Consider the following 25,601-nt stretch of genomic DNA (forward strand, 5'->3'; position numbering starts at 1 on the left):
CACAATTTCAACGTAATGCCATTTGTCTCAAATCAAAGTTTGGGATGTACAATATTTACTGAATTGCACAGCATTAACACGGGCTGTAAAGATGGCCTTGAGCACAAGTACATCTCCTCTATTAACTCAGAATACAGTTTGGCATACTCCAGCCTGAAGACAAAATGCCTTTCTCTCTCAACTGATGAGTAATTTCACTCCTCATCCATAAATCAATTATGTATAATCCCCTGATACAGAGAATTAGTGGCCATTTAACATGAGGAAGCTAAGTGTTCCAGTGTGATACAATGTGTTCACATCCATGTGTGTTTATGTGGGAGCTGTCTGAGTGATGATTTACTTAAACACAAAGAGTTATAGTGATGTAAACATGCCTTATTTCCCTGACTAAGTGCTGCATGAGAGAGCAACTCCAGAATTCTCCAGAAAGAGCAACACAGAGACCATGGACATAATATACTGGACTATCAAATACATAGTAACTGTTCCCACAGTCATTTACCACTTATTTGGTGATGTGGCAAAAGCATCAGCAGTTCAGTCTGGGTTGACACACTTTTATGTACCAGTGTTAACAAATCTTCTCATGATTTACAGCCTTTTGACTAAATTGTTCTCAGCATCTATCCACTTAGGTGAGGTGACAAATGTATTATTAGGAGCATTTAAATATATTGCTTCACACCTTAGCTGTGAATTTTGATAAAACACCCTTTTTGTTACAGACCTCCAGTTTTAGAAAACAGTCCCTTCAGCATATTGAGAGAAAGCTAAAAAATAATTAGCAATTATGGGACAAACAGTGTGTATTCATTTTGCTCCTGAAGGGGAGGAAGTAAAGGGGAGCATTAGAGTCAGTGATCAATGAGAGAAAGGCAAAAAAGGGATAAGATAAAGGAGGAGGGCTGCAGAATTTATTTCAATATCATTTAATGTATTCATAAGAAAAAGGAAAAACATTTTTTTACAAGTCAAAGCTCTAGAGTGCTCTAGCACTTTTTTTGGCATTCATCTGGGACAAATGAAGCCTAAATAATGTTTTCCTAAGAGATGAGAATACTCCCTCCATTCCTCCTCCTCATTTGTTCGTTTTGTTCATTTTGCATATCATCCAACATGCACTACCCCCCACCCACCATCCCTCCACCCACAAATATTACACTGTTCCCAAATTGGCTTCACAAGCTCATTATTCAACCACCAGTAGACATACTAGCCCTATGTGCAAACCAGAGATGAGTCGCTTCTTCAGCAGCTGCTAGATGGCCCGATGATCTCCAGCAAGTTTGAAGTGTGGAATCAAATCTCCACTGAGGAGCGGCAATAACACAGGGGCAAAGCAGGCAAAGCATGGTGCAATAACAGCTCATTTGGGGAGAATCTGATGATTAGAAATACTGACAAACAGATCACCCAATCACATAGGGAGAGCTGTGAGGTGCAAAACAAGGGGGCAACAGCTCTTTCTCCATATTCTGGCAGCCCTTGCTACCTCCCTGTTTTCCTATTCTCCATCTGTCTGGATAAAGTGTGTGCAACTGATGTTTCTATTTCAGAACGTGTCTCCCTTAGCGTGTCTTCGTCAGCCAAGTCTGTAGCCCACACTATGTGAATCAGGGCGCCTGCCAACACATTCTAACACACACAGTTACATCTGTAGCGTGCTAAACCGCTAGGGAATCGGAGCCTAAACTGTAGGGCACTGTATCACAACACAAGGTACTTGTGAGAATAAATAGAGCTAAACCAGCATCCACCTTTAAAAGCATATTTAAAATGTGCTGATGATGCAATATAGTGCAAGAATGATGCATGTTGTGTTTTCTTTTAGATATAATTTGTGATTGTCATGTTTACGGATTTAATTGAAATTCAATTCAGTAATGTAAAATGGTATTCCCAAGAAGCGAGAAGTATCTGCGTTGTTGTTGATTGGTCACAACAGCTCCTGCTAAGACTGCACACACTGTTCGGGTTTTGACTTTTCTGAGACTGACAGCAATTTTTATGTGACTGCAAAGCTCACTGGACTGGACTTGGAGCTGACAGTTAAGCTGCTACTGCGGACCAGAGCCAAGCAATGATGGTGGCGGCAGAAGGAGAGGAGGACAGTGGTTTGGTTGGTTTGCCAGTTGTAGGAGCGGGCAGCTGAGACTAAACGGCAGTAATGGCCTAACAAGGAGAGATCTAGAGAGCCAAACCAGATGGAACGGCAACAGCCACGTGCCTGTCTGGCTCTCTCATGGCTTTGTTAGCCAAACATAGGCACAGACAGAGATTTACTCAAAGATGAAGACAAAAAGATGAGAGGAATGCTGAAATGAGATGAAGGGATGTTGTCTCCTCTACATCTCAATTTCCTCTTTTTTTTGGCCTATTTTTGTTTGTATATTTAATCCATATTTTCTCCAGTCTTCTCTGTGCCCTTCACCCTTTCTTACCTCCTTTCGGCATCCTCTCCCTCTACCCAAACTCTTTCTCTGATTGATATTCAGCACATTCGGTGACTAAGCTTTTTCCCCTTCCTCTATGTGCTAAGGGCTTAACTTTAATGAAAGGGGAGAAGTTGATTACATATGGGGAGCAAAAACTAGGCCTTCATCTCCAGGGAGGAGTGTAGTAGACGAAGTGCCGCACTGAGTTTTAGTCAACAATGAAAGCAGACAGAGAAAAAAGGAATTGGGGTTGCGGGATGTGCACATTAGTGTCCTTGGAAGTCAAATTTCCCAGGATGCTCAAGTGTCAGGTATCAAGGACGTGGAGAAAGGGATAAAAAAAAATATCCATGGTGCTGGCTTTTTAGAGGATTCAGGCAGGTACTACCAACACAAGGACACACTAAAACATGCATGCACACACTCACACCTCTCTGAGCATACAAAGCTCTAGTTTGTGGGGCTGCAGTGCTGCTGTGATGGCTAACCTAAATCCATCTTTGACTATTACAGCAGTGAGCAGTGACTGGACTAAGGTTGCGCTGGCTGATGTCATGCCAGCAGACTATATTTCAATAGAACGCATGGTATTCCCAATGTCTTTCATCCCTTTGCTCACAAAAGTGCGTTGTACTGTACTATATAAAAGGGATCATCTTTCTCTTGAACTTATAGAACCCCTACCTGACTCATATGACAACTTCTTTCACATCATACTGGTTGTCTCTGCAAATACTCTATATACATTCTCTTATAGTGATGAATGTTATAAGAATTACATACTCTGCAAATAGACATGCAAACACACACAAACCACAAGTCCAGTCTCACAGCAGGGATGAATATCAAGCAGGAAAGAGCTGGCACTTACTGAAAGATGGAGAGAGAGAGGGAAAGAGAAGAGGGGTGTGTAGGAGTCTAACTGCTCAAAAGGTGTCACAAAGTGTGTTTTGAATGTGTGTGTGCCAGTGATTCTGGGCTCAGAGGGGTATTGCTCGCCTAAAAACAATTAATGAAGTGTTGAACTGGCACTCTCCCTATATTTTAATTGGCAGGAGATGATGAGGAAAGATGCTGGGAGGAATGGGGTTAAAAGAAGGGTTGTACTCCACAGCACCATACTCGTGACACCGCAATTAACAGCTATATAATGCTCATCAGGCAGAAGAGGAAGCAAGTGTCAAGTAGGTGGTGTTAGAGCAGAAAGAGTCTCAGTTTGTGTTTAACTATATATGTCTGTGTGTGTTAAGAATTTTGTAAACACTATCCATGACTGTACCACACCTTTCATCCCATCCTGTGAGAAGGCAAAACTTAGAGAAAAAGGAGAGAGAGAAAACAGGAGAAAGCTGCATGTTTATCTGACACAGGCCACTGATAATGTGTCTTATTCTTGACAGTGATGAGACCTTGTGTGAGCGCAAAGCTACACAGCCATTAGAGAGGTGTGATGGCAGAATAGCTGCAAAGATAATATATAGGGCCGCACACACAGACCCACAATTGACATTTTTAAAGAGTTTCTTCACCCATTCTGCTCTATTCCTTAAAAACAAGGAGTGTCTCTAACTGCAGATTGGCAATTACCATTCTGTGTGTGCAGCGGGGGGAAAAAAAATCCCATAATCCTTTGGGAGCGCTGGTGTAGCAGAGATAAAAATCCACTTATTAAGGTCTGTGTTGAGGATGGGAAAAGAAAGGACGAGGAGAGGAGGTAAGAGGAAACGAGAGGACTGTAAGGATAGGTGTGCAAGATTACAGATGTTAATTTCTCTTTCTCCTTCTACGTGCCTCTGCCATCTTTTTAATATCTATACCAGCATTCCTCTCACCCTCCTTCCACCTCATTTATTTACTCAGTCTCTCTTACTTTCCAGCTCTCCTGTCATTGTGTCTATGAAGCAGCTTCGGAACCTGAGGCACACTTCAAAGTCTTGATGTCAGTCAGACAGACCCAGGGACCCTTTTAAAGATGTTTACGCTGGCATCTGCTTAATGGGCGAGTCAGAGTTATCTAAATCGCAACTCCCTGACACCACTGCAGCTACATTAGGTGGTGTGTTTGTGTGTGCGCATGTGTGTCTGTGAGATGAGTAGGAGGAAAAGCTGAGCAATATAAGAATGTGCAAATAAACGAAAACAAATAAACAAACAGGTGCTGGCAGATGCAGCTGATGTTTGCGAGAGACTTAATGCATGTGGTGGTTAACAGAAGCTTCCAAACAGAGACTGAATACACCAACACACACGAATAAACACATGGAAAATAAATATCTCATTCATATATGCCTCTTATTCACACATACTTTGGCAACTCAGTCTACATGCCTTCTCAACAGGTTTCAATACACCCACTGTGAGCAAACAAAAAGCAACCCCCTTGACAGTACACTCTTACATCTTCAGTCTCAGAAGTCTCCCTTCAGCTGAGCCTAGCTACAGAGTGCAGCCTTGCTTAGCCTTACCTCCCTGACTGGCTGTTTGCATTTACTGCAGGGAGGAGAGAGGATGACCCAGTTGTGAGGCAAACTGTTCTCTGCAGAGAGGATAAGAAAGAGAGACAAGCAGGAAAAAAGAGAAGGGAGAGATAGAGGAAAAGGAAAAGGTGTGCGAGGGCACTAGTCACCCCAAGAGACCTATAGCATGCGATGATTGGCTACACACACGCAGGGAAGGAGCTTGCAAGGGAAGGAGGGGAGGCAGAGGGCTCACCTGCAGTGGTTTGTCCTCTATAGCTACACAGACTCAACCATAAATCACAGAGACTTGCAGAGAGGAGGGATGTCAGAAAGAAAGGAATGGAGAGATAGAAGGTAGAAAGATGTAACGAATAAAAGAATAAAAGAAAGAAGCATTTGTAACTTGTAAGAATCCAGAGCATGAGTGTTACTGTAGAAACATGGGCACTGCAAGTAGTAGTCATCTAACAATGATTTTGCAACAATCCATTATATACAAAGTGATAAAAGTTTGTGCAGGGTGGAATGATAAAGAAAGGGAGACATACTTGACAAGGATTACTTTGCTGCTGATAAAAAAGCGCTGGAATGAAGAGAACATTTATCTTCACTTAACCCTAATCATTGTAGTTTTAGTTAGTTATGGCTGGTAAGGACTAGGAAATGAAATGATGAAAGGTGGAGCTAAATGCTGTATTTTTCTGCTTCTACCCATCGCATGCTTTAAAATGCTCTTCTTGGGTGCAACAATATAAATTTGCAGTATGGGAGGCACTGATGGGAAATTACACCCTGGCAGGGTTACTGCTGGCCATCCATCCACTGAGCTATACAGGAACACACTGTGTGATTAGTTGCTAGACACTGTATTGATTTTCCACTGCTGGAACACAAATTAACAATTGCCATGCAATGATTTGGTACTCATACACAAGCAAATGCCAACGCATGTACAAAATTGAAATGATAATTAATACACTGTAATGTTGTTGGTTTTGCAGCTACCATAAACTTTTTCTATACCATTTCATTAACAATAAATCACCTTTAGGAATTGTTAATTAAGTGTTGGAGAGCCCATGCCTTCACAGTCTGCTACACAAGAGTAATTAATGCCAATTCAAGCGCTTCTTCAGTATCCATCCACAGAGTAGCCACAGAGGGTGATTCTTAACTGTTCCAGACACCTTTGACATGAGTAAAAGTCTATGTAAATGTGTAAGTGTGTGCGAACGCGTGTGAGAGACAGCTATGTCTGGAGTGTTTCACTGTGGTTACCTATTCAATGATCCATCAGTAGAAGAGAGAGAGAGAGAAGAGAGAGAAAGCATGGACATAATTACATTCCCATTTACTGGCTTGACACAGACTTGATATGGCTGAAGAATGTTAATAGTGATGCTAATTAACTGGCGGAGTAGATCTAGGCTTCAAGAGTGAGCTTGACAGGAAAGGTGGAGAGAAAAGCAGATTTGCTGCATGAGTATGAACATCTGAAAGAGTTCAGCTAGGGTTGGCATCATGTCTATGCTATGTCTAAACTACGTGGTGGGTTAGGTTGCTACCTTTGAGCTTAACTGGGGCTTTGCTCAATCACTTCTAAACTGAACCCACAAAAACCCGTGTTAGTCGAGACTTGGTAACCCGAAGACAGTCTGACAAAGTCTAACTCACTTTGTGATACAAGCCCCATGCCCGCCTGGCAAAGCCACCCTCAATGAGCAGCTTGTAAACACACACAAGCTGCCAGCTTTTCTCAGTGGACAGCCATACAACAACATGTTAATTAGAAAAGGGGGAAGGGGAAGGAGGGAAGGAAGGAAGGACAGAATGACAGATAAAGAAAAACATAGGAAGGGGAGAAGGAGGAAGATGGTGTGTAGCTAGAAAGATGCCGAAAAGTACAGAGAAGAAGGAGAAAAACAAATGAATTGGTCAAAGTTAAAAAGAAAGGAAGGGGAATGGGGGAAGAAGGGAGTATTTTCTGCAGGTTAGTTGTTGAGCCTGGTAATTCACCTGCCATCACCTTCTCTGAATTTGCCATTTCTTCAACTCTGGTACTTTAACACAGCTGAGACTTAATTCCCCACAATCTGAGACACTGATAAAAGGCTATATAGATATTTAACACTAAATGAGCCACAAATTATCGTAATTTCCAGACTATAAGCCGCTACTTTTTTCACACGCTTTGAAACTTGCGGCTTAACCAATGATGCAGCTAATTTATAGATTTTTACGGGCTAACAAGTTTCATGCCGCAAAAACATTTAGACACCTGCGGCTTATAGACAAGTGCAGCCTGTATATGTACTTTTTTTTTTCTTTTTAAATTTAGTGGGTGTGGCTTATAGTCAGGTGCACTCAATAGTCCAGAAATTACGGTAAGCATCTCCTCACTTCACAAAGCCAGCTCACAATTTTCACTTTGCTCTGGCAATGCTCACTAAGCATTTGCTCAGATTATAAGCACTGTCAGTGTGCACTGGCCAAAACTGAATCAGCTTCATGAAAAATTCAACACTATAAGCTTCACAAAACATAGATGGGCAATTATATTGGACTGGATAAGGACTCAAAGGTTTTCATGTTATGTTCATGTCATATCCATGCAGCAGATTTCAACAATCAAAAGGTGACAGGATTGCTCTTGTCTTTCAGTCCAAACAGGAGAAAATTTATATAAACACATGCATACTTATATATATTCATCTGAGCTGATAAAATACTGTTCTTTCCCAAGGTCTAGATGTCTAGCACTAGATGAACCATCTACTGAAAAGATATTTAAAAAAAAAAATGACTGGCAAATTATACTTGAGATCAAAGCACAGATTCCAGATTCCTTGTCAGCTCTTTGATTTGTTTATGTCCCTAGACCTTGACTCATCTTTCTCAGCAGCCAACCTTGTCTTAACCCTGAGCCAGCAACAGATCAGAGTCAACTACAGTTCAAACTGCCAGGAAACAGAAAGATCAGACTGAAGTTAGTCATTTTCTCTCACCAACTTCTCTGCTGGCTCAAGCCTTTCAACTCCACATACACACTGCAGAGAACAGCCACTCAAATCACTCACAGCTCAATAGGCTGCCACATACTGGTACTCTTCTCAATAGGTGCAGACTCACGAGAGTGAAATGAACATCAAACTCTATTTCACCACTCTCACCCTCTCCTCCCATCAGACTGTCTCCCTTTACCCTTTCTCGACATTCTCTCCATCTCTGTAGCTTTCACCCATCATTCTTGCTTGCCAATTTTGCCCTCTCCACTCTTTCAGTCTCTCTGCTCTCTTTTCTGTTGCTGTTCACCCACTCTCTTCCTGCTTCCCATTTCAGAGAAGATCAGTGTAAATAAAAAAAAAAGATTTCTGCAAGCCTTGTGTCTGAATACTAATTAAATTTCAGAGGAAGGTTAGAAAAACATTAAAAATATCCAGCAGCGTAACATCAAGTTGACATTCCGAGGTAGTTTAATTTCACTCTAAGAGCTGTTGCAGCTAATCAGCAAGTCACAGCAATATAAACAGCATTTAGGCAAGAACACTACATGGACCATGATTCATTGCTGGAGGCTCACCTTTGCAACAAGCTGCAGCAATACATGAGCTTAAAGCACTCAGGTGGTTCTGACTGTGCGTGCATGTATGTGCAAACATGGTGTCGACCTGCAGTGAAGCAGCTTGTTACCAAGGTTGGTTGTGTGTGTGTGTGTGTGTGTGTGTGTGCTATTGCCCTGCTCAGCCCCTGGCAGCTCATCAATTATAAAGGAGCTCTGGAAAGGAAGGATAAGGCCAAGCTACAGCAATGGCATCTATAAATACACCTGACACGCTTGAGGTGAACAGCTATTTTTGCATACGGCCAAGTCCGCACACACGTGAACATGCTGAACACATCAGGCAATGTCATCCACCGTATCGGGGCACTTTGTGTATCTGGTGAATCAAGAAGGCAGAGTGTACACTGGCTGCTCTTTGCTAACCTGAGCACCATGTGATAATCTGTCTAAATCAGAGGAGAGATTGCTTTCTTCCTCTTCCCTCATATCTTTCATCAACTAAACACTGTCTCGCTGAATGGCCAAATGGAAAAGTTGAGATGTGTGTGTGCGTGTGTGTGCGTGTGTGTGTGTGTGTGTACACGTGTGGAAGCCCAGGTGAATTCCATAATGGTCTGGATGACATGTTCTATCACTCCCTGGTGGCCCTTCACTCTTCCACCTCAGTCTGTTTCCATGTCCCTCTACCTTTCTGTTTTTCCCTCTTTGATAATGTAGCCCTCAGTTTATCTCTGCATCTATCCATCTCTACTTTTTTCTCTCACCCTCACCATGTGTTGCACATTTAATCTACCAACAATATACCCCTCCAAGCATCTCTCCATCTGTCTATTCTGTTTCTCCATCATACATCCATCCATCTAACCAGTTCTCTCTTCATTGCCTCCTTGTCTTCATCCTCCAACCCCCACAAAACTATGGCCAGTTTCCACACATTTCTCTTGTTCTCCGCCCCATCTTCCATTCCTCCTTACCTTTCTCCTTCCAACTCTATTCCATATCCTTCCATAAGTGAACAACAAGGCTTCCTAAATGAATACAACATGGGCTCTGCTGCCCAATCAGACCGCCTGGCTACTGGATGAGGTTTTTTGTGTTGGCAGCAGGCGCAGCAAGTATTGAGGGGATTCTGAGCAGTACCTTCTGATTCTCTTCCCAGGCCATTACTGGACTTCACTTCTCATTAACTCCTGTGATTTCCTGCACAGAAAATAACTAATATATACACACCCAGAGATTCATGGACAAAACACACACACACAGGCTATCCACAAACCACCTGAATCTAGGGAAGGAACTGAAATTTGGAGGGAGGCCTAAGAAAACATTGTGCATCAAGCAATTACCAAAAGAGGATGTATGGAGAGACAACAAAAAAAAAGAGAGAAGCATAAGGTGACATGCCTTTCTATCTCTACAACAAATAGCAGACCAAAGCTGGCTAACAGACAGCAGTTAATACAGCGAGACAAAAACACCAGCGCACTAATATTGTGTGTTCAATCAGCCTTAGAGCTGTGAGGTGGACAGCACCTGTCATGGAATAACGGCCCACTATCAACAGAGAAGCTCATTCTAATGTGCACTCAGTCAATTGTCTCAGCATAAAGTCTACACTGAGTGTGCAGCACTGAGAGCTTATACAGTGCAATGTACTCTTGTGTGTGTGTCTTCCCTCTGTTGATGCCATCTATACATTCTATCCTATGCACATGGAACAGGCTGTGCTACCATGGCAACTCACGACTGAGCATGCTGCACTAGCTGGTGTGGGAGCAACAACACACACACACAGTGCCAAGGCAACTAGGAAGACTGCCGAGGAATACTTAATAGTATGGGAACATTGACATTCTAGGAGTACTGGTTGAATACAGTAGCAGTTTAGACCACTGGTCTGAATGAATGGATTACTGGCAACTGGCCAGGGTGATAGTTGCAGCGTGTGTGAGTATGTGCACCTGTGCAGATCATTGTGTTCTAAATCATAAACCACTGTCCACACCCACCCACACACACACACACACACACAGCACACATGTACACCATGCCTGTCTGTCCTAAAGCATATTTCATCATTAGCTCTAAGCAGTTAATCCTCTGCTCCACTGACCACGGCTCAGCTCAGCCCATTTCAATAATCTGCATCTGGGGCTAACCAACCCATCATACAGACACAAGCACACACACACATGCAAAACAAGGACACAATCAACCCACCAACATATGGGATTGGTCCAGAGCAATAAATATCTCAAGTAAAAGCTCTCACACCCACACACACGTAAATTTATCCATCTATAATCTGTTGTGCTGACAGAGAAGCCAGTTAGAAGGACAACCCCCTTCATTTATTAGACAGGGGGTGACATAGAAAGGCAACATTAATTGTGATTGTAATAAGTTCAAAAGCAAATAACTGGACATATATTTCGATCACTGTGGCTTAACTATTGTTTCCTGATGAGACTGTAAGATAGTTTAAGATGTTGCTGAGCAAACTCATAAATCCAGAGGAATTTTTCAGTGAGTGCTCTTTACACTACAAAGTCTTTGAGGAACTAGTAGGAACCAGTATCCTCACATATCCTCACAGCAAGGTGATACAGAAGAGAATGTCAACATTTGACTGAGACAGTTGGTAAAGACTTGAAACAACAAATATTTAACACTGGCTTTTAATGACCTTAAGAGTTGAGCATTTTGAAGATTTCTGTTATATGTGGACAGAAGGCATGGGAGAGTGAGTTAAGCCAAGAGTCACATAGCAGAGTGGAAAAATTAAATGAAAGATAAATGGCATGTTTGTGATGAGCTGAGCAGCAGACAGGTAGTGTGAGGAAAAAAGATTACTGTGGCTAGAGATGGGGGTAATGAGACAGTCAAGAGAGAGTGGGCCATATCATATAGTATGAAACAGAGAAACTGACAGGTTGAGTCAAAAGTGAGAGTTTGACCTTTCCCTTCCAAACAACAAACATTAACCATTGAGCGTTGGAATTGGCCTGTTTCTCGCTCATGCCATCTCCCCTGACAACCTTAAATGACAGGTCTCCCTCTCTGTCTCTATACTACTCCTGCAAGATTTTCTCATCTTCCTCAGTAAATTCTAGCTTTGCCATCTACCATTCATTCACCTCTCTGTCTCACTCTCTGTCTTTTCCTTGCCATGCAAATTCTTCCTGCTTTCCTTTTTCTCTCCATTTTATTAGTTTTTCTGCCTGTGTGTTAGCTTCTACACGCCTCTTCTCTGTCTGGCTGGGACGGATTAAATAGTGGCGGCAGTGGTTAAGAGGTGGGTGAATTGTCACAACCCAACACCCTGCTCTTTGCCTTTGGCCAAATGCTAAAAAATGCTCTGTGGAAAACATGTTTTTTTCCCCCCTTTCTTTTTCCCCCTCTGTGCCATAACTCCAAGAAGCGTACACGTGTCTGCTTTTTCAGACTCTACCTTTGGCAGTGCTATGTATATACTGGTAAAATATCTAGGGCAAAGAAAAAACACACACACATTTACTCTCAGCTTCTTCAACCTCACTACCTTTGCATGCCATGCCTTGCTCATTTTTGTTCCTCTGTCGATGTCAAGTTCAAGGTTAGCTGCTCATTGTATTGAGCGCCAATGGTCCCCCATCGGGACGGACAGAGGGGAGATGCATTAGCACCTCGGCAGGTGGCCCTCAATCTCATCTCTTCTCTCCCTTTTCTCTCCACTTTTTCCCTCCACACCACCCTCTCATCCCCTAGTTCACCTCTCCTTCCATGGCCCCATGGAGTTACCTGGCCAGCCTTTGTCCAGCAGTGCGTACGTGGGCTGGCGTGAGTGTTCACTGACGCATGCATGTGTGTTTATCTCAAAACACGCAATCGTGTGCAGTGAGTATCATGTATGTGCCCACGCAAATGTGTATCTCTCATGCTAATGTGTAGCACAACCAGATGACCATAAACTAAACCAAAGCCTGCAGGGGGTTACGGCTTTCCCCTTGACCTACTGCTGTGCACTGACCTGGAGTAAATGGGTTTAAACCTTACCCCACCACAGCCTTTTATCTCCATCACATCTCCATCTCCTCCTTAAGCCACAGACCAACGCACACAAACTGACCAACAGACAAGCTGACAGAAGCCATATGGTCCATTCACTTCCAATGGCAGGAGGTAGCCATCAAAGAGCTCTCACAGCAACTCCAGTCAGCCATAGACAGACAGACCAAGGGAGGGAGAGACATGAAGGGGAAAGGAAGAGGGAAATTATGAGGAGAGGGCAAACAGAGGTAGAGGACACCAGGGGAAGCAAAGAAATAAGGGGGGGTGGAAGTGTGGTGAAGAGTATAGAAGGAGAGAGATTCTATCGATTCATTAGAACCAGGACTCACTCCTGGAAATAGAAAATAGAAGGACTTAGCAAAAGGCATGGAGGTGTACAGACCATATAAAGCCCCTTCTGATGTGAGGGTCTTAAGCCCTGTGTGAGAAAGGAAAGGCCAAACATAGCTGTAGCTGTGAGCATGTGCTGAATTCTACTGATTTGACAGCACTGCCTGTTTTCTGCTGACAGGAGAGTGTTACGAAGCTCAGCTTAGACTGTGTCAATATGGTCTTTACACAACACAGCCACTCAGCACCAGAGACATTTGAGGTAGTGGTTGGTTTGTGTCTGTGTATGTGTTTCAGTCAGTGCATGTAGTATTGTACTTTGTGAGGACAAAACTTAAATTGGTAGACCATGACAGCAAAGTGGAAAATTTTGGCTGGTTCATACTTCAAAGAACTGAGACTTGCTTTTGAGGTTAAGGTTAATATCAAGCATTGGTGAACATTCAATATAAAAGACCTTCTCTCTCATAGTTTGCCTTTATTCTTCTATTGGAGGATACTGGTGGAAAGTAAGGCTGGATTTTCCTGATCCGGTCTTACTTTCCTGACTCTGTCACTTCTGCTTTCCCATGCACTCTCAATCGTCTTTCAAAACAACTACACAACCCAATACATCCCGCCAATCACAATGACCTCCAGATTTTTCAAGGAGAATCACTCCACCAGCACCACTATTGTCTAGACTACAGGGAAACTTGTCCTACCTCCTGTCTTAATGGGCCAACATTACATGAAGGCACTTAAAAATAATGGGGCCTAATCACCCAAGTCTTCCTCTCCTGCCATTTCAAATACTATTATACATCTCCAACTAATCTCCAGTTTAGGTTGAAGCTAAGGTAAGGGTTGGGGTTAAGTATACAGTTGTGTTAGTTAAGGATAGGTTTAAGAGTTAGAGAATACATTATGTCAGTGACGGTCCTCATCAGTATACAGCCATGTCTGTATTCTGACCCACAGGCCTCACGTTATACTAGCGAAATTTTACTCTAACCCCCATTACATAAAACTATTTCACAAGCAAATTGAATTTAATTCACTCAGCTTTCTGCCCAGCTCAACTTCATGATGTCATAAAAGCGAGCCTGTAAACACTAACATTTAGCTCACCCAAACACCAATGCATTAAAATCCATCCGTTCTCTTTTACCGTAATGCTTATATTTATTCAGGATGGTGTGTTACTCACAGGATCATAAATAACACTGAAAAAAGCTGAGGGTGAAAGAGAGTGTGTGAGAGTAGATCTGAGAGAAAGGAGGAGGAGGGAGTTGGGGGATGGAACAAGTAAGGTGGAGGAGTGTGTATAAATCAACATCCATTAGCTGAGGGGTTATAAAGTCACTGATGAAGGAGGTGGACTGAAGCTCAGACCTTTTATTGTCTTGTTGTTCTCTTTTATTGCCTGTGATGTCATCTAATGGTATACAGTTAACGACAGGGGAGGGGAAGTATGTACATGGGAGGGGAGGATGGTGCTGTAATGGGGTTCCATGCAAGTGTGTACGCCTGTGTTGACACAGGATATTGATCACCTTTTGTCAAAGATGGTACATGAGTGCGGCCTCTCTTTGCATGAATATACTATATGTGCACAATCTGATCTTCATTCATGTCGAGTTTGAATGAGAACAATGCCAAAATCCTGCAGACGCGATTTTCTCAAGTGCCAATATGTGGGTTTGAGAGGGATGTCTGGAGAGCGGCCAAGGGAAATTAGAGGGAAAAGCATAAAGATAACCAGGAACAGAATTTGTTTCTCACATCCTGAAGCAAAAACAATATTCAGAAAACAGCTTGTAATACTTTTAGCACTCAAAGCCACTAAATTTCTCCTTCCTAACTCGCTCCCATCACCACAGATGAGCAGGCATTAAATATGACTGCATATTTCCCCTGTTTGAAACATCTGCCTACGTGTTGGTTATTGTCTTACAACATGGAAAACTGCTGCTTCAACCACTCTGTTCCTGTGTGGAATAAAAACAGCAACAACAAGCACAGGCAGGGGCCAGTAATCAACAAAAACAAACAATGTAAAAACCCTGCCTGTGTATTGGTGGGAAAATAACTGTCGACACTAGTTGCTTGTTCTGTTCTCCATCACATCTTTGTTTAACTTTTCTCCACTCTGTCTTTCATCTGTGTCCCTTCATCTGTCCACACATAACTCTGTAAAAATATCTCCCTTTAAGACAGGGATTTCAGGAATATATTCCATCTCGGTGTAATCTTTCCCTTTCAGCTCAACTCTCCTCTGCTTCCTGCAGTCACTCCCTCCTTCTCTCTTTCCTCCTGTCTGTGTAATGCTGTTTTCCCCGAGCCTGTGAGGCTCACTGGTCTAGCCGCCCCAGAATTAGTCTCAGTCATGGCCCTGTGATATATGTGTGTGTGAGTGTGGGAAAGGGAGGGTAAATGCACAGGAGCTACCATCCTTCTATCACACCTAGTAGCAGTGCATCATCCCATTAGCCCAGAAAAGGGCTGCCACATGGGGCAGGGCACAGGGGCATGAGGGAAGTCTAAAGGTGGAAGCCACAACAAGCCAAAAACCCAGCTTATCCAGTGCTGTTTAACTGTGAGGGGACAAATCTTGTTTAGCCAAGGGCTTTGCTGTCACATAGAGTGTGACATGTTTTTCAAGGGAGAGACAGCTGTGGTCAGAGATGTTCAAAAATGCTACAGCTAACACAATTCTGCATGAGCTTCCAAGCCTGCATAGCCCAGTTTTGTTTCGGATAATGACTAATACTGTGATGATGATCTAGTTGAGTACACAAACTTAGTAAAGAAAAATGTCAAGCAAATGCAACTCACAGCCTCACAGTATGTGATCTGACTTCCTTTACCAAATGATTTACGACAATGCTAGCTCCGGCAATGCTGTGTTGCAATCCCTCCGGTCCGGCACTGACCGTTATGTTGCAATCCTTCTTGGCTTCAAATCTCTACCAATAGTGACTGCACCCATACTACATACCGCTTCTTTCAAGCATTTTCATTCTTAGTTACCATTGATACAATTAATCATCACTTTGAGTAATATCATTGGTACAGTTATTCTTTAACTTTTGCACTTTGAATGACAATTAACTGTTTAAATCACAAATAATGATTTTCAACCTCTCATACCAACCTTACAGTGTGTTACCAACTTGCCTTTTTCTACGACCGGACAAGCTCTCTGGTACTTTTCAGTCATGTTGCAATCTTACCATTGCTTAACCATACTGTCATATGATTTTTTATGCATTTCATGCACACACACACACACATATTACATTGGTTATAATGCTCATTTTATATTGATTAATTTCTAAATGGTATATCAACTTGTGCATCTTACAACCATGGGGAGAATCTAGCATTAGATCCTTTCTTTTGGCGTTGGGAGTGGATAGATGTCAACCTTTCTTGACAACATAAATCAATTAATGAATGATGTATTTCATCCATTTGGATCCCTCAATTTGCCTCAAGAAACAGATAAGAAACTTTGTCTAATCGATTCTGCAACATGCTGATCTGTGCTGTCTAGCAAGTTCTGCAACATGCTGATGTGTGCTACAATCTGCCCCCAGGGCTCTGGATTTTATTCAAGTCCAAAGTGAAGGAAAAGTACAGCGGATACTCCTGATCCTGGGTGTATAGGAGTGTATGTGTGATATATGGTGCAGTGGATGAGGAGGATGTTGAGAGATACCAGATAGGTTTGGCTCTAGGAATAAAACCCCCTCAGGGGCTCTCCTGATCCCCCTTCCTCAAAACACACACACACACACGCACACACACACACACACACAAATTCTTTCTACGGTGAAAACACACACTTCCTCCTTTCACTCTCCCTCTCTTTCATGCACACATACACCTCTTCCTCTAACAAATACAGCCGACTCAGCTGATTTGCCTGAAAGTCAATCTGCCTTACTACTACTATCCTTCCTCCAATCCAGCAGTCCCTAATTCCCAGCTCTTACTCCACATTCCTACAGAGAGAAACCAAATCTCTGCTACCCTTCATCCTATATTCCTCCTCCTTACCTTCTTGACTCGGCCGCTTTTTGTGCCCACGAAGACGAGCGAGTGGTTCTTGTAGACGTAAGCGATGACGGAGGTCATTTTGTCAACAGCGTCGGAGAACACAGGCTTGCCGCGCACCATCTCCGACACACCCAATGGCGCATTCATGTCGAGGCCGCAAAAGTCGTCATCAATGGTCAAGAGCTGCAGTGCAGAGGAAGAAGAAAAGGGATTAGTTCAGTTTTACTCATGAATATTAGGTTTACAAATTCAAGTTGAAGGTTAAAGGCACCACATGGGCACTTAATGAGTTCTCATGTCAATTTCTGAAAAGAGCTGTATGCCAGACAGGGAGAAAGGCTGGGGGTGTCCCACAGTGCAGAGCATGCTTTTCAAGATACAACTACAACTGACTCATGAGCTCAGGATTAATAAAAATAGCAATCAATACCTTGTGTCTGAGTGTGAGTGTATTTCCACAAGGGATAAATATGGGGGAGAACAAAGGAGAAACATTTTGTATGTGAGTGAGAGGATGTGTGAGCATTTGTATGCATGTGGACGTCTGCAGGTCTGCACGCAAAAAAATGTGGAAACAAGTAAGAGAGATGAAGATGGAAGAAGACTGCAGTCAGGCACTAGCTCTGTAATAGCGCCAGAGGCTGCTCTGTCAGGCACAATTCCCCATCGTCCACCCAATGCAACAGCAACTGCAGAAATGCCAGTGCCGCAAGATATTCACCATGAAATGATTTAAAGTGAACTGAGTGAATAAAAAAGTCAGTCACACAGCTCTGAGGCAAATCACCACTATGCATCTAAATATATAAGTATTAAAAAAGAACAGACTTAGAATCAGGAGAAATAGAATTCTTGATGGGGGTTCATCTGTTATGCTTTTGATGAGGACACACTGCTGTGATTTTGTGATTATATACAGATGGGTGTGTTACATGTTCTCTACCTCTCTACAATTTCTGTTTTGCATGCATGTGTTTTATCCTGCCAGGGGGATATTCACACCAGACACTGTGGGCAGAATGACTTATGGGTTTTGATAAGAGAATAATGGTGCTGGGGATTGGTCATTATTCTGTGTGTATGAATGGATATGAAACACTGGGTTTAGGACTGAAGCGGGTGTTGCTTGATTAATCGCTTAGCAATGCAGTGGGTTGCTGTGAGGAAAAAAAATGTCCTGGCAGGTGACATTATTTTTTCAAAATGCACAGAAAACATCAGTAGCTAGATGATATAGTGGGTGTGTATGAAAACCACTACTAGTGTAATGGCTTGATGAAAAGCTGGACTGATTTGAATGCTGAATGTTTGAAATGAAGCCTTTGAAATGCTTTGTAATGCACTTTTGACTTTGCCTTATTTTCCGTTTGTCTTCCTGGAAGCCTCACCACCTTTCACTAAACGCCATCATCATCAGAAGCCTCAGACAAAGCCACAGAGCATATATGGGGTCTGCTTTCATTAGACAAATGGAACATGGCTGGTCTAGGCCACAATGAGCTTGAGGCTATATAACATGGGCTTGTATGAAGTGGTATGAATGATCGATAGAGATGACCTGAATTTGGGTCAAGATCATGTCATATGGTTAGACGGGGGTGATATGAGGACGAAGAGGAATAACAATATATGGATTAGGGAGAGATGATAAAACAATGCAAAGTTGTGACACCAAAGACTGTGAAATAAAGGTGAATACTGGTGCACAACAAAAACATATTTAAGTGGACAATATTTCCCCTGATTTCTCTACCCTCTGCTTACCCACCCCTCTCTCCCTCCCCTGACCTTTTCAGAATGAGCTGCTGTCAAGAATGCACTCTCTGTCCTACAAGTCGTGTGGTGGCTCACTGCTAGACTGATGGTGCTCAGATGAGAATCAGGGTCACTCCATAAAATCACTGTGAAATATCACTCTGGTTTGCAGTGTTTCTCTTCATGCTAACCTGCCCCTCCTTTCTTAGACAACGATTCATAATCAAGACAATTCCTCTTCCTCTCTGACATGCTAACAAGCCACCACAGATCTCCACTAATGTCCACTTCCTGTATGTTTTCTCTGGTCACAGGTAAAGCTGTTTATCTATGCATTCATATATAATCCTTGATTTTGTGACAGTAAGAAAAACACCCTCTCTGTGTTGCCATCTGTTATAAAGGAACTTCACTCTCCTAGGTTTCAAAGGTTAACAGGGTCTATCAGAAGCCATACGGAGTGCTTTGTAGTATTCGGGGTCTCCATGATTGAATGCTTCCTCAAAAGATAATAAATGTGCAACCACTTCTCCCAAGATTGATTACTTTTATAAAAAAAGAGTGGCTCTTGTCATTTAAAAAAAAAAATCACTTCACATTATGTGTTTCTGTCACACACATTGGTGACTGCGTAAGTACATGGTGATGCATGCGGAGAGGAGGAATCTTTTATGTGTGTGGAAATTAGTCTATGTGTGTGTTTTCATCTCTTGTCACTGACACATGCTGTTTTTTTCTGCTGGTTGCCAATCACAGCCGCCATCTCTGTTCCGCATTCTGCAATCTAATGAAATATACTTTCTGTCTGTCAGCCCTTTCAGAAAGCAGACACATTTTCATTACACCACCACCAAAACATGGCATTTGTAGTTGTGATGCCAAGGACGCTTCTAGTCAGAATACCAAATAATATCAGTGTAGCCCTTGACACTGTCGACAAATAAAACAATGCTGTCAGTGCTTCTATCATGTTTTCTGCCCCTTTCTCTTTTTCTAAGCCTATCTTCTGAATGCATTTTAAAACTCAGAGGCTTACAGTTTTTCACTGCTTTTTCTCTCAACCATTTCTGTGTGACTGACTATGTGTAGACCTTGAGGATGATTTTTCATCCTCTTTCTCTCTGTCTTTTAAGTTAAATTTCTAAGTGTTGCCGACCACTCACACATCTTAAAGTTCTTTAATCTTCCATTAAAATATGTTCAAAAACATATCTTAATGTGGAGCGGTGCTCTCAAAGGCTTCTGTGACCCTGACACATTAAACAGCCTGGCAGCAGTGAGAGATACTGTCCTCGAAAGGTTTTGAGAGAGCCTCATCCTTCTAACCAAACTGAGGAGGCCAAAGTCAGGGGAGCAGCACACAGTTACATCAATACATGAACTCTTCTGTGGTCCACTTCTCCTCTTGCACTGAGGCTTCAAGCTAGTATTAGCTGCTAGAGGATGTCACAATGGCTAACTCAGAGGCTAGCAAATTCCTGATTCCTCATTAGCTCAGGACAGTGTCTCAGCTAATAATACAGGGCTGGGTGTAGCATAACAGATGAGAAAGAGGGAGGGGCAGTGGGAGCAGAGTGGTCTGCTTTCAAGTCTCATACTAGCACCAGGTTGATTTTCAGAACTTGCACTTGCACTTGCACACCTCTTAAATAAGATTATTTGGGTATTTAATCATACTAATACATTCAGTGCATCAAATTTAAGTTCAATCCTGACTCTTTATTTTCATTTTCTTAATAATGATAATAACAATGATAACAACAATAATAATAACAACACCAATAATAATAATAATAATAATAATAATAAATTGAATCAGTAGTAAGGAAAACAGCGAATAAGGCTCAGTGCTTTGAAACTCCTCCATGTCTGGGTGCTGCAGAGATATCATTTAATCAAATTATTACTGGTGCAGGTACCATTAGTTGTAGATGTAGGTGAGTGAGGAAGTGTGCAAAGAAGAGCAGCTTGACTAACCACTCAAACTTGAGACTCACTTCTTGCTAAGGCCTGGTAGGCATTTCAGCCTGAGTCCCACAGTGTAGCAACAGAGGAGAAAGACAGAGGGTTCCTCCCTAAAGACAGAGGGACAGGAGAGCAGAGTCTCTGTATTTGGACTGAGGCCAGGCAGTGAGGCAGAATCAGGTCACTCTCAGCCATATCCATCTCTCTGCTTCTGTCTGCCTGCCAGCACCAGCACAAAGAGAGCTCTCTTCTGGACTGTGCAGAGGGATCAGCAGATACAGAGTGGAGAGAAAGAGAGGGGGCAGTGGGCGCGCGTGTAAGAGAGAGAGTTGCTCAATGCGATTAGTGGGGACTGAAAGAGATCCGCTCTCCAACGCTCTCTGATGTATGGCCTAATCTGGGCTTGCACTGTTGTGAGGGCCCGTTCCATTGGCTACAAGTTCACAAAGTTAATGACACACATTAAACCACAGACACATTTCGCTTCATGCTGCTGTTCAACTGTTGGAGGCTCCAAAGAGTCCAGTTTCTTGCATTTCTAGCTATTCCTTTTTATTGCAATTATTATACTGCATGAGGCAGTTTGAATGACTTTCTTCCCAAGTCCATTTTAGTATGCTGATTGTGCGCTTTGTTTTTTATTATAAAAGTCTTCATGCAAAACTTGTTGTTTAAGATTAGCTTCTTTTACTGTAAAGTTATTGATGATTACATGAGAAAACTTCTCTAAGGGAAAAAAAAGATTGGAGGAGTAAAATAAAAAATATGTATCCTAGTGGTTGCTCTTTGTATAATTAGCCACTTAGACATCCAGTATTTTCCTCTAGCCCTACTGTGCTAAATGACTGACCTGCCAGGATGATTGGCGGCACTGAAGAATTATGTCACGACTAAAAGGGTTTGCAGTGTTCATTTTAAGATATAATATCAACATTCAATTTCACTATATTAAAACATTGACTGTATGACTCCTGCAGAAACAGTGAGTCACTTTGAAGTAAAGCATCTGCTAAAATAGTCTTGATTACTTTAACTATATATCAAGATACACAATAGAATATTTAGTTCACAATCATGTGAAGGCATCTCAAATACATAAGCTCTACTCCTTAAAAGGAATCATTTGCTGAATATTGAATTGTCATAGTCTAGTCTAGTACACTGCAAAAGATAAATTCAATGAAACTGGTTTTATGTTGCTTTACGCAGTATGTGTTTTGTCCACATACAATTAGCAAAAAGTGGCAAAGACTTTGACCACAAAGGAGAGACCTAAACCATAACAGAAAAAGGACTCCATTACCCATTTTTCAACCAATAAATGATTCTTCTTCTAAGTCTAGATGCTGGTCAGTCTCATTGTGTGGCATGAACTGTAGCTGTACTGTAGCTGAAGTTACAGCAGTCCTGGAATAATCAGGATTATGCAAACAAAGCATTGACTATATTTATATGATCCAATTGATTAGCTGTCACTGAGTAACAACTTCAACCAGTTAGTGGTGTATAAACACTGCACAACATGTCAAAGTGGTTCTGAGTCAAATGTTAGCAATGGCTACAGTAGCCACAGTGAGGCTGCTGCAAACACTGGGCAGATGGAAGTTTCAACAGTGATTTAAATTTAAGTACTCAAATAACTTGCCTCCTTAGTTTATTTCAATTCAGTGTTTAAACTTTACTTGTTATGATTAACTCATCAGACCAGGTTTTCTAATAGCTTTTTATGTAATTATCTTGCTATGGTCAGTTCTACAGACTTCTCTATGTCAGCAACATTATCTGTGATCTGCTTATACTCAGAGAAAGCTGAACAATCACATTTGGTATATTTTTTTTTATTCCTCTAAAATCTTCAAATCTGCAAGTTTAAATGAAGCTAGCCTTTATTTGGTCATGTGCTTGTGAGTAAGAGTGTGCCAAAATGTGTGTGTGTGTGTGTGTGTGTGTGTTTGGTGTGTGGCTACTGTGCCAAAACATAGTCTGTCTGACTAGTGATCCATGGTGCCTTCCATCACACTAGCAACGCGTGACAGAGCACACCATCACACACTATGAAGAAAACAAACACACACACACACACACACACACACACACACACACACACACACACACACACACACACAGAGTGAGATGCGCAAGGCACAATTCCACTCCTACTTCACTAAAAATACTCTGCCAACCTTGTTTGCACTCTTCTTTATGTTGTTTCTTCTTTTGTTATTTGGTCCTAACAGCATCTCATCACAACCTCCTAGCTGTTGTGTCCTGTCTCCACAGATGATTTTCCCATTTCCCTCCTCACAAAAACAGTCTATTTTGGAAACTGTCCAACCTTATACTCAATTGAGCCATCTGAGGACTCTTCTCCTTCGAGATGCCTGTTTCAGGCAGAAACAGAATACCAAAGGAGGAGAGAGGCCTAAGCATAAAACGCCTGCTGGTCAAATATTCTTACAAACTCACAATTGCTTCTGCACATGTATAAATATATTGATAAGCAGTAAAGCATTTCTAGGAGGAAATGTGTGTGTCCAGATTAGGCAAATAATGCTGGATAAGTCAATGCAGCTTTAACATTGATGACTCACCCACATATTGGATATATGTGGGTGCAAAAAGTAGCTTCTTGTAGATTAACATATTTTAGGAGACATAGATACATGGCACATTCCACAACAGAGATATTACTCTTGTGAAAATTGGCTAAACTGAAAAACTAGTTGGTCTTTCTAAGTTCAAATGTGCAGTTCATCTTCTTGGTAAGAGCAGGAGTCATTTTGAATTGGTTTCTGATTGCTAGGGTTCAGTTCTGTTTGCCACTTGAACACATCTGCAGGGCATCCAAAAAGAGAGAGCTTTAGAGAGAGTTTAACTTCCCCTTTCTATGGTACCCTGGTGACTGTTTCAAAAACTAGTCACAATGATTAGGACTGAAGAAAGAAAGAATATGTATGTGATATATATATATATATATATATATATATATATGTGAGTATGCACATGAGGCTGATTCAATGCATGACAGTGAGGTCATCTAAGGAAAGATGTGCCATCAATTCTGGAACATTGGTACATTCACAGAATGCAAAGAGGGGAATGATAGTGTGAATCAGTGCACATTCATATTAAATGAAGATGGAAAATGCAGCAAATTTGCGTATATCGGAGTGTGTATGGGTATACCAGACTGTATACACACTTCTCAGGATGTGCCTGAAACATAGTTGATTTATTTATGTGTTCTGTTGGCGGGTTTCAATGTGAGGAGGCAGGCTTTGATAAGACTGTGATATTTTGTAAATTCATGTTTGCGGATGCTCGCACCTGCCAACCGTTAGCTGAGCAGCTACAACAGATAATAAATATTGGTTAGGGAAAACAATCAATTCAGGAACTAACGAAACAGCATGACAATTTTGGAATGAAACGGAGACATCACTAAAGCAGAGCCAGGAGAGAGAAGGTAAGAGAATGTCAGAGTCAAGATTGGAGTATAAAAGATGCAGGGATAGAGGAAAAAAATAAATTCACAAATCAAACTAGGAACTGTAAAAAGAACTCAATGTCATAAGGAGAAAGATGCTTTCAATTCCTAACCCATATTTCCTGCTTCACTGTGTACTGGCAGCAAATATTTCATTACTTCTTTCTGGAATGATTACAAGGAATCACCATCTTATTTTTGATTTTTGACAGATTTATGCCACTGTATTATTATTAAATTTACAGGGACCATTTCCCTCAAAACTAGTACTTCTGCTTTTACTTTAGTAAGATTTTGAATGAAGATCTTTTACTTGTAAAGGAGTAATTCCTACATGATTGTATTACAACCTTTACATAAGAAAAATATCTTGTTCTTCAAAAGCTATTTATTATCATGCCTGTGATGACAAAGGTCCAGCAGACCTGTCGCTGTGGGAGGCGCAGTTTCAGGAGGCACTCCCATGGGTCATATCAGAGGACACAAAAAAACTATGACTACAGTAAACTTCAGGAACATGTGCTTTGTGGAGCCTCTGTATTGGACTGCATTTAAAGTTATAGTGCATTTCCAGTAAATTGTACTGGAAATTCAGGGTATTTTGACACATTACTTTTTAAATATGGTACAATCCTGCTTATTGGGGAGTGAGAGAATTAGATAGTTGGAAAAGACGGTGCACTCAAAAGACTTTTTAAGAGCAAAACAAAAAGACAAGAAACAACAGTAGAAAGAAATGAAGGCACCCAAATCAGTCAGGGTTTTCAGGCGGTGGCCAGCCTGCAGAGTATGGTGAAGGAAGCAGGAGACTTGTTTAATCACAGAATAATGATATTGTGATGGATTCTGACCTTTAGCAAGTGGTATCATGTATGGAGATTTAATTAGCGAGCCAGCCAGCAAGCTGGATAGCGGATATGTGGATTGAGTGGGGTGAAGTGAGAGGGGAGGAGGGGGGTGAGTCTGGATGTTCTTAATGAATCCACTAGCCTTTCCCTTCCTGAGGATGTGGCCCAGACTGACTCATCAGCAGCAGCAACCCGCCGCTTATTAAGCTTGGCAATCAGGAGGAGGAGGGATGGAGATGGCCAGTACAGGAGACAACACTGTTCAAAGGTTGGTCAAATACAGAACAAAATTGAAGAAAAGAGTCAATAATATGAAAAATGAGCATGGGGGGAGACAGAGGATGTCATATTGGAGTTCCTTTTAAGTGAAGGATGAAACAAGCGAGGGATGAGCATGTGTGTTGGGGGGACTGTGAGAGAGATCAAGGAAAAGACTCAAAGAAACAGCAGCGGCCGAGTAGAATAATCTAATTAATTGGAGTGAATTCAGAATGTGAAGTCGATAGCACATGACAAATGTGGAAGAATAGCCCGTGGCATGTTAGTTAATGACATGTAATTAATGATCATTAGCAGAAAGGATGAGGGGATGGCCGTGGCCCGTCAGGGACTTACAGGCGACCTTGTAATTTTTCTCGATGTTTGGGGGGATGAGAGACAGTA

The 25,601-nt window shown here is 41.9% G+C and overlaps 1 protein-coding gene across 4 annotated transcripts in view; it reads right to left on the reverse strand.

Annotated features, from left to right (window-relative positions):
• The window catches only part of plxna4 (plexin A4), a 227,585-nt gene that overhangs the window by 168,869 nt on the left and 33,115 nt on the right, over positions 1-25,601 (reverse strand). For all 4 annotated transcript variants that reach the window (XM_018670976.1, XM_018670973.1, XM_018670971.1 and 1 more), the window contains one exon: positions 16,884-17,066. In XM_018670976.1, coding sequence (XP_018526492.1) covers positions 16,884-17,066 — 183 coding nt within the window. The remainder of the gene's footprint in view (positions 1-16,883; positions 17,067-25,601) is intronic.

The sequence above is a fragment of the Lates calcarifer genome, linkage group LG18 (assembly GCF_001640805.2).
Source record: "Lates calcarifer isolate ASB-BC8 linkage group LG18, TLL_Latcal_v3, whole genome shotgun sequence".
In the NCBI taxonomy this organism is placed as follows: domain Eukaryota; kingdom Metazoa; phylum Chordata; class Actinopteri; family Centropomidae; genus Lates; species Lates calcarifer.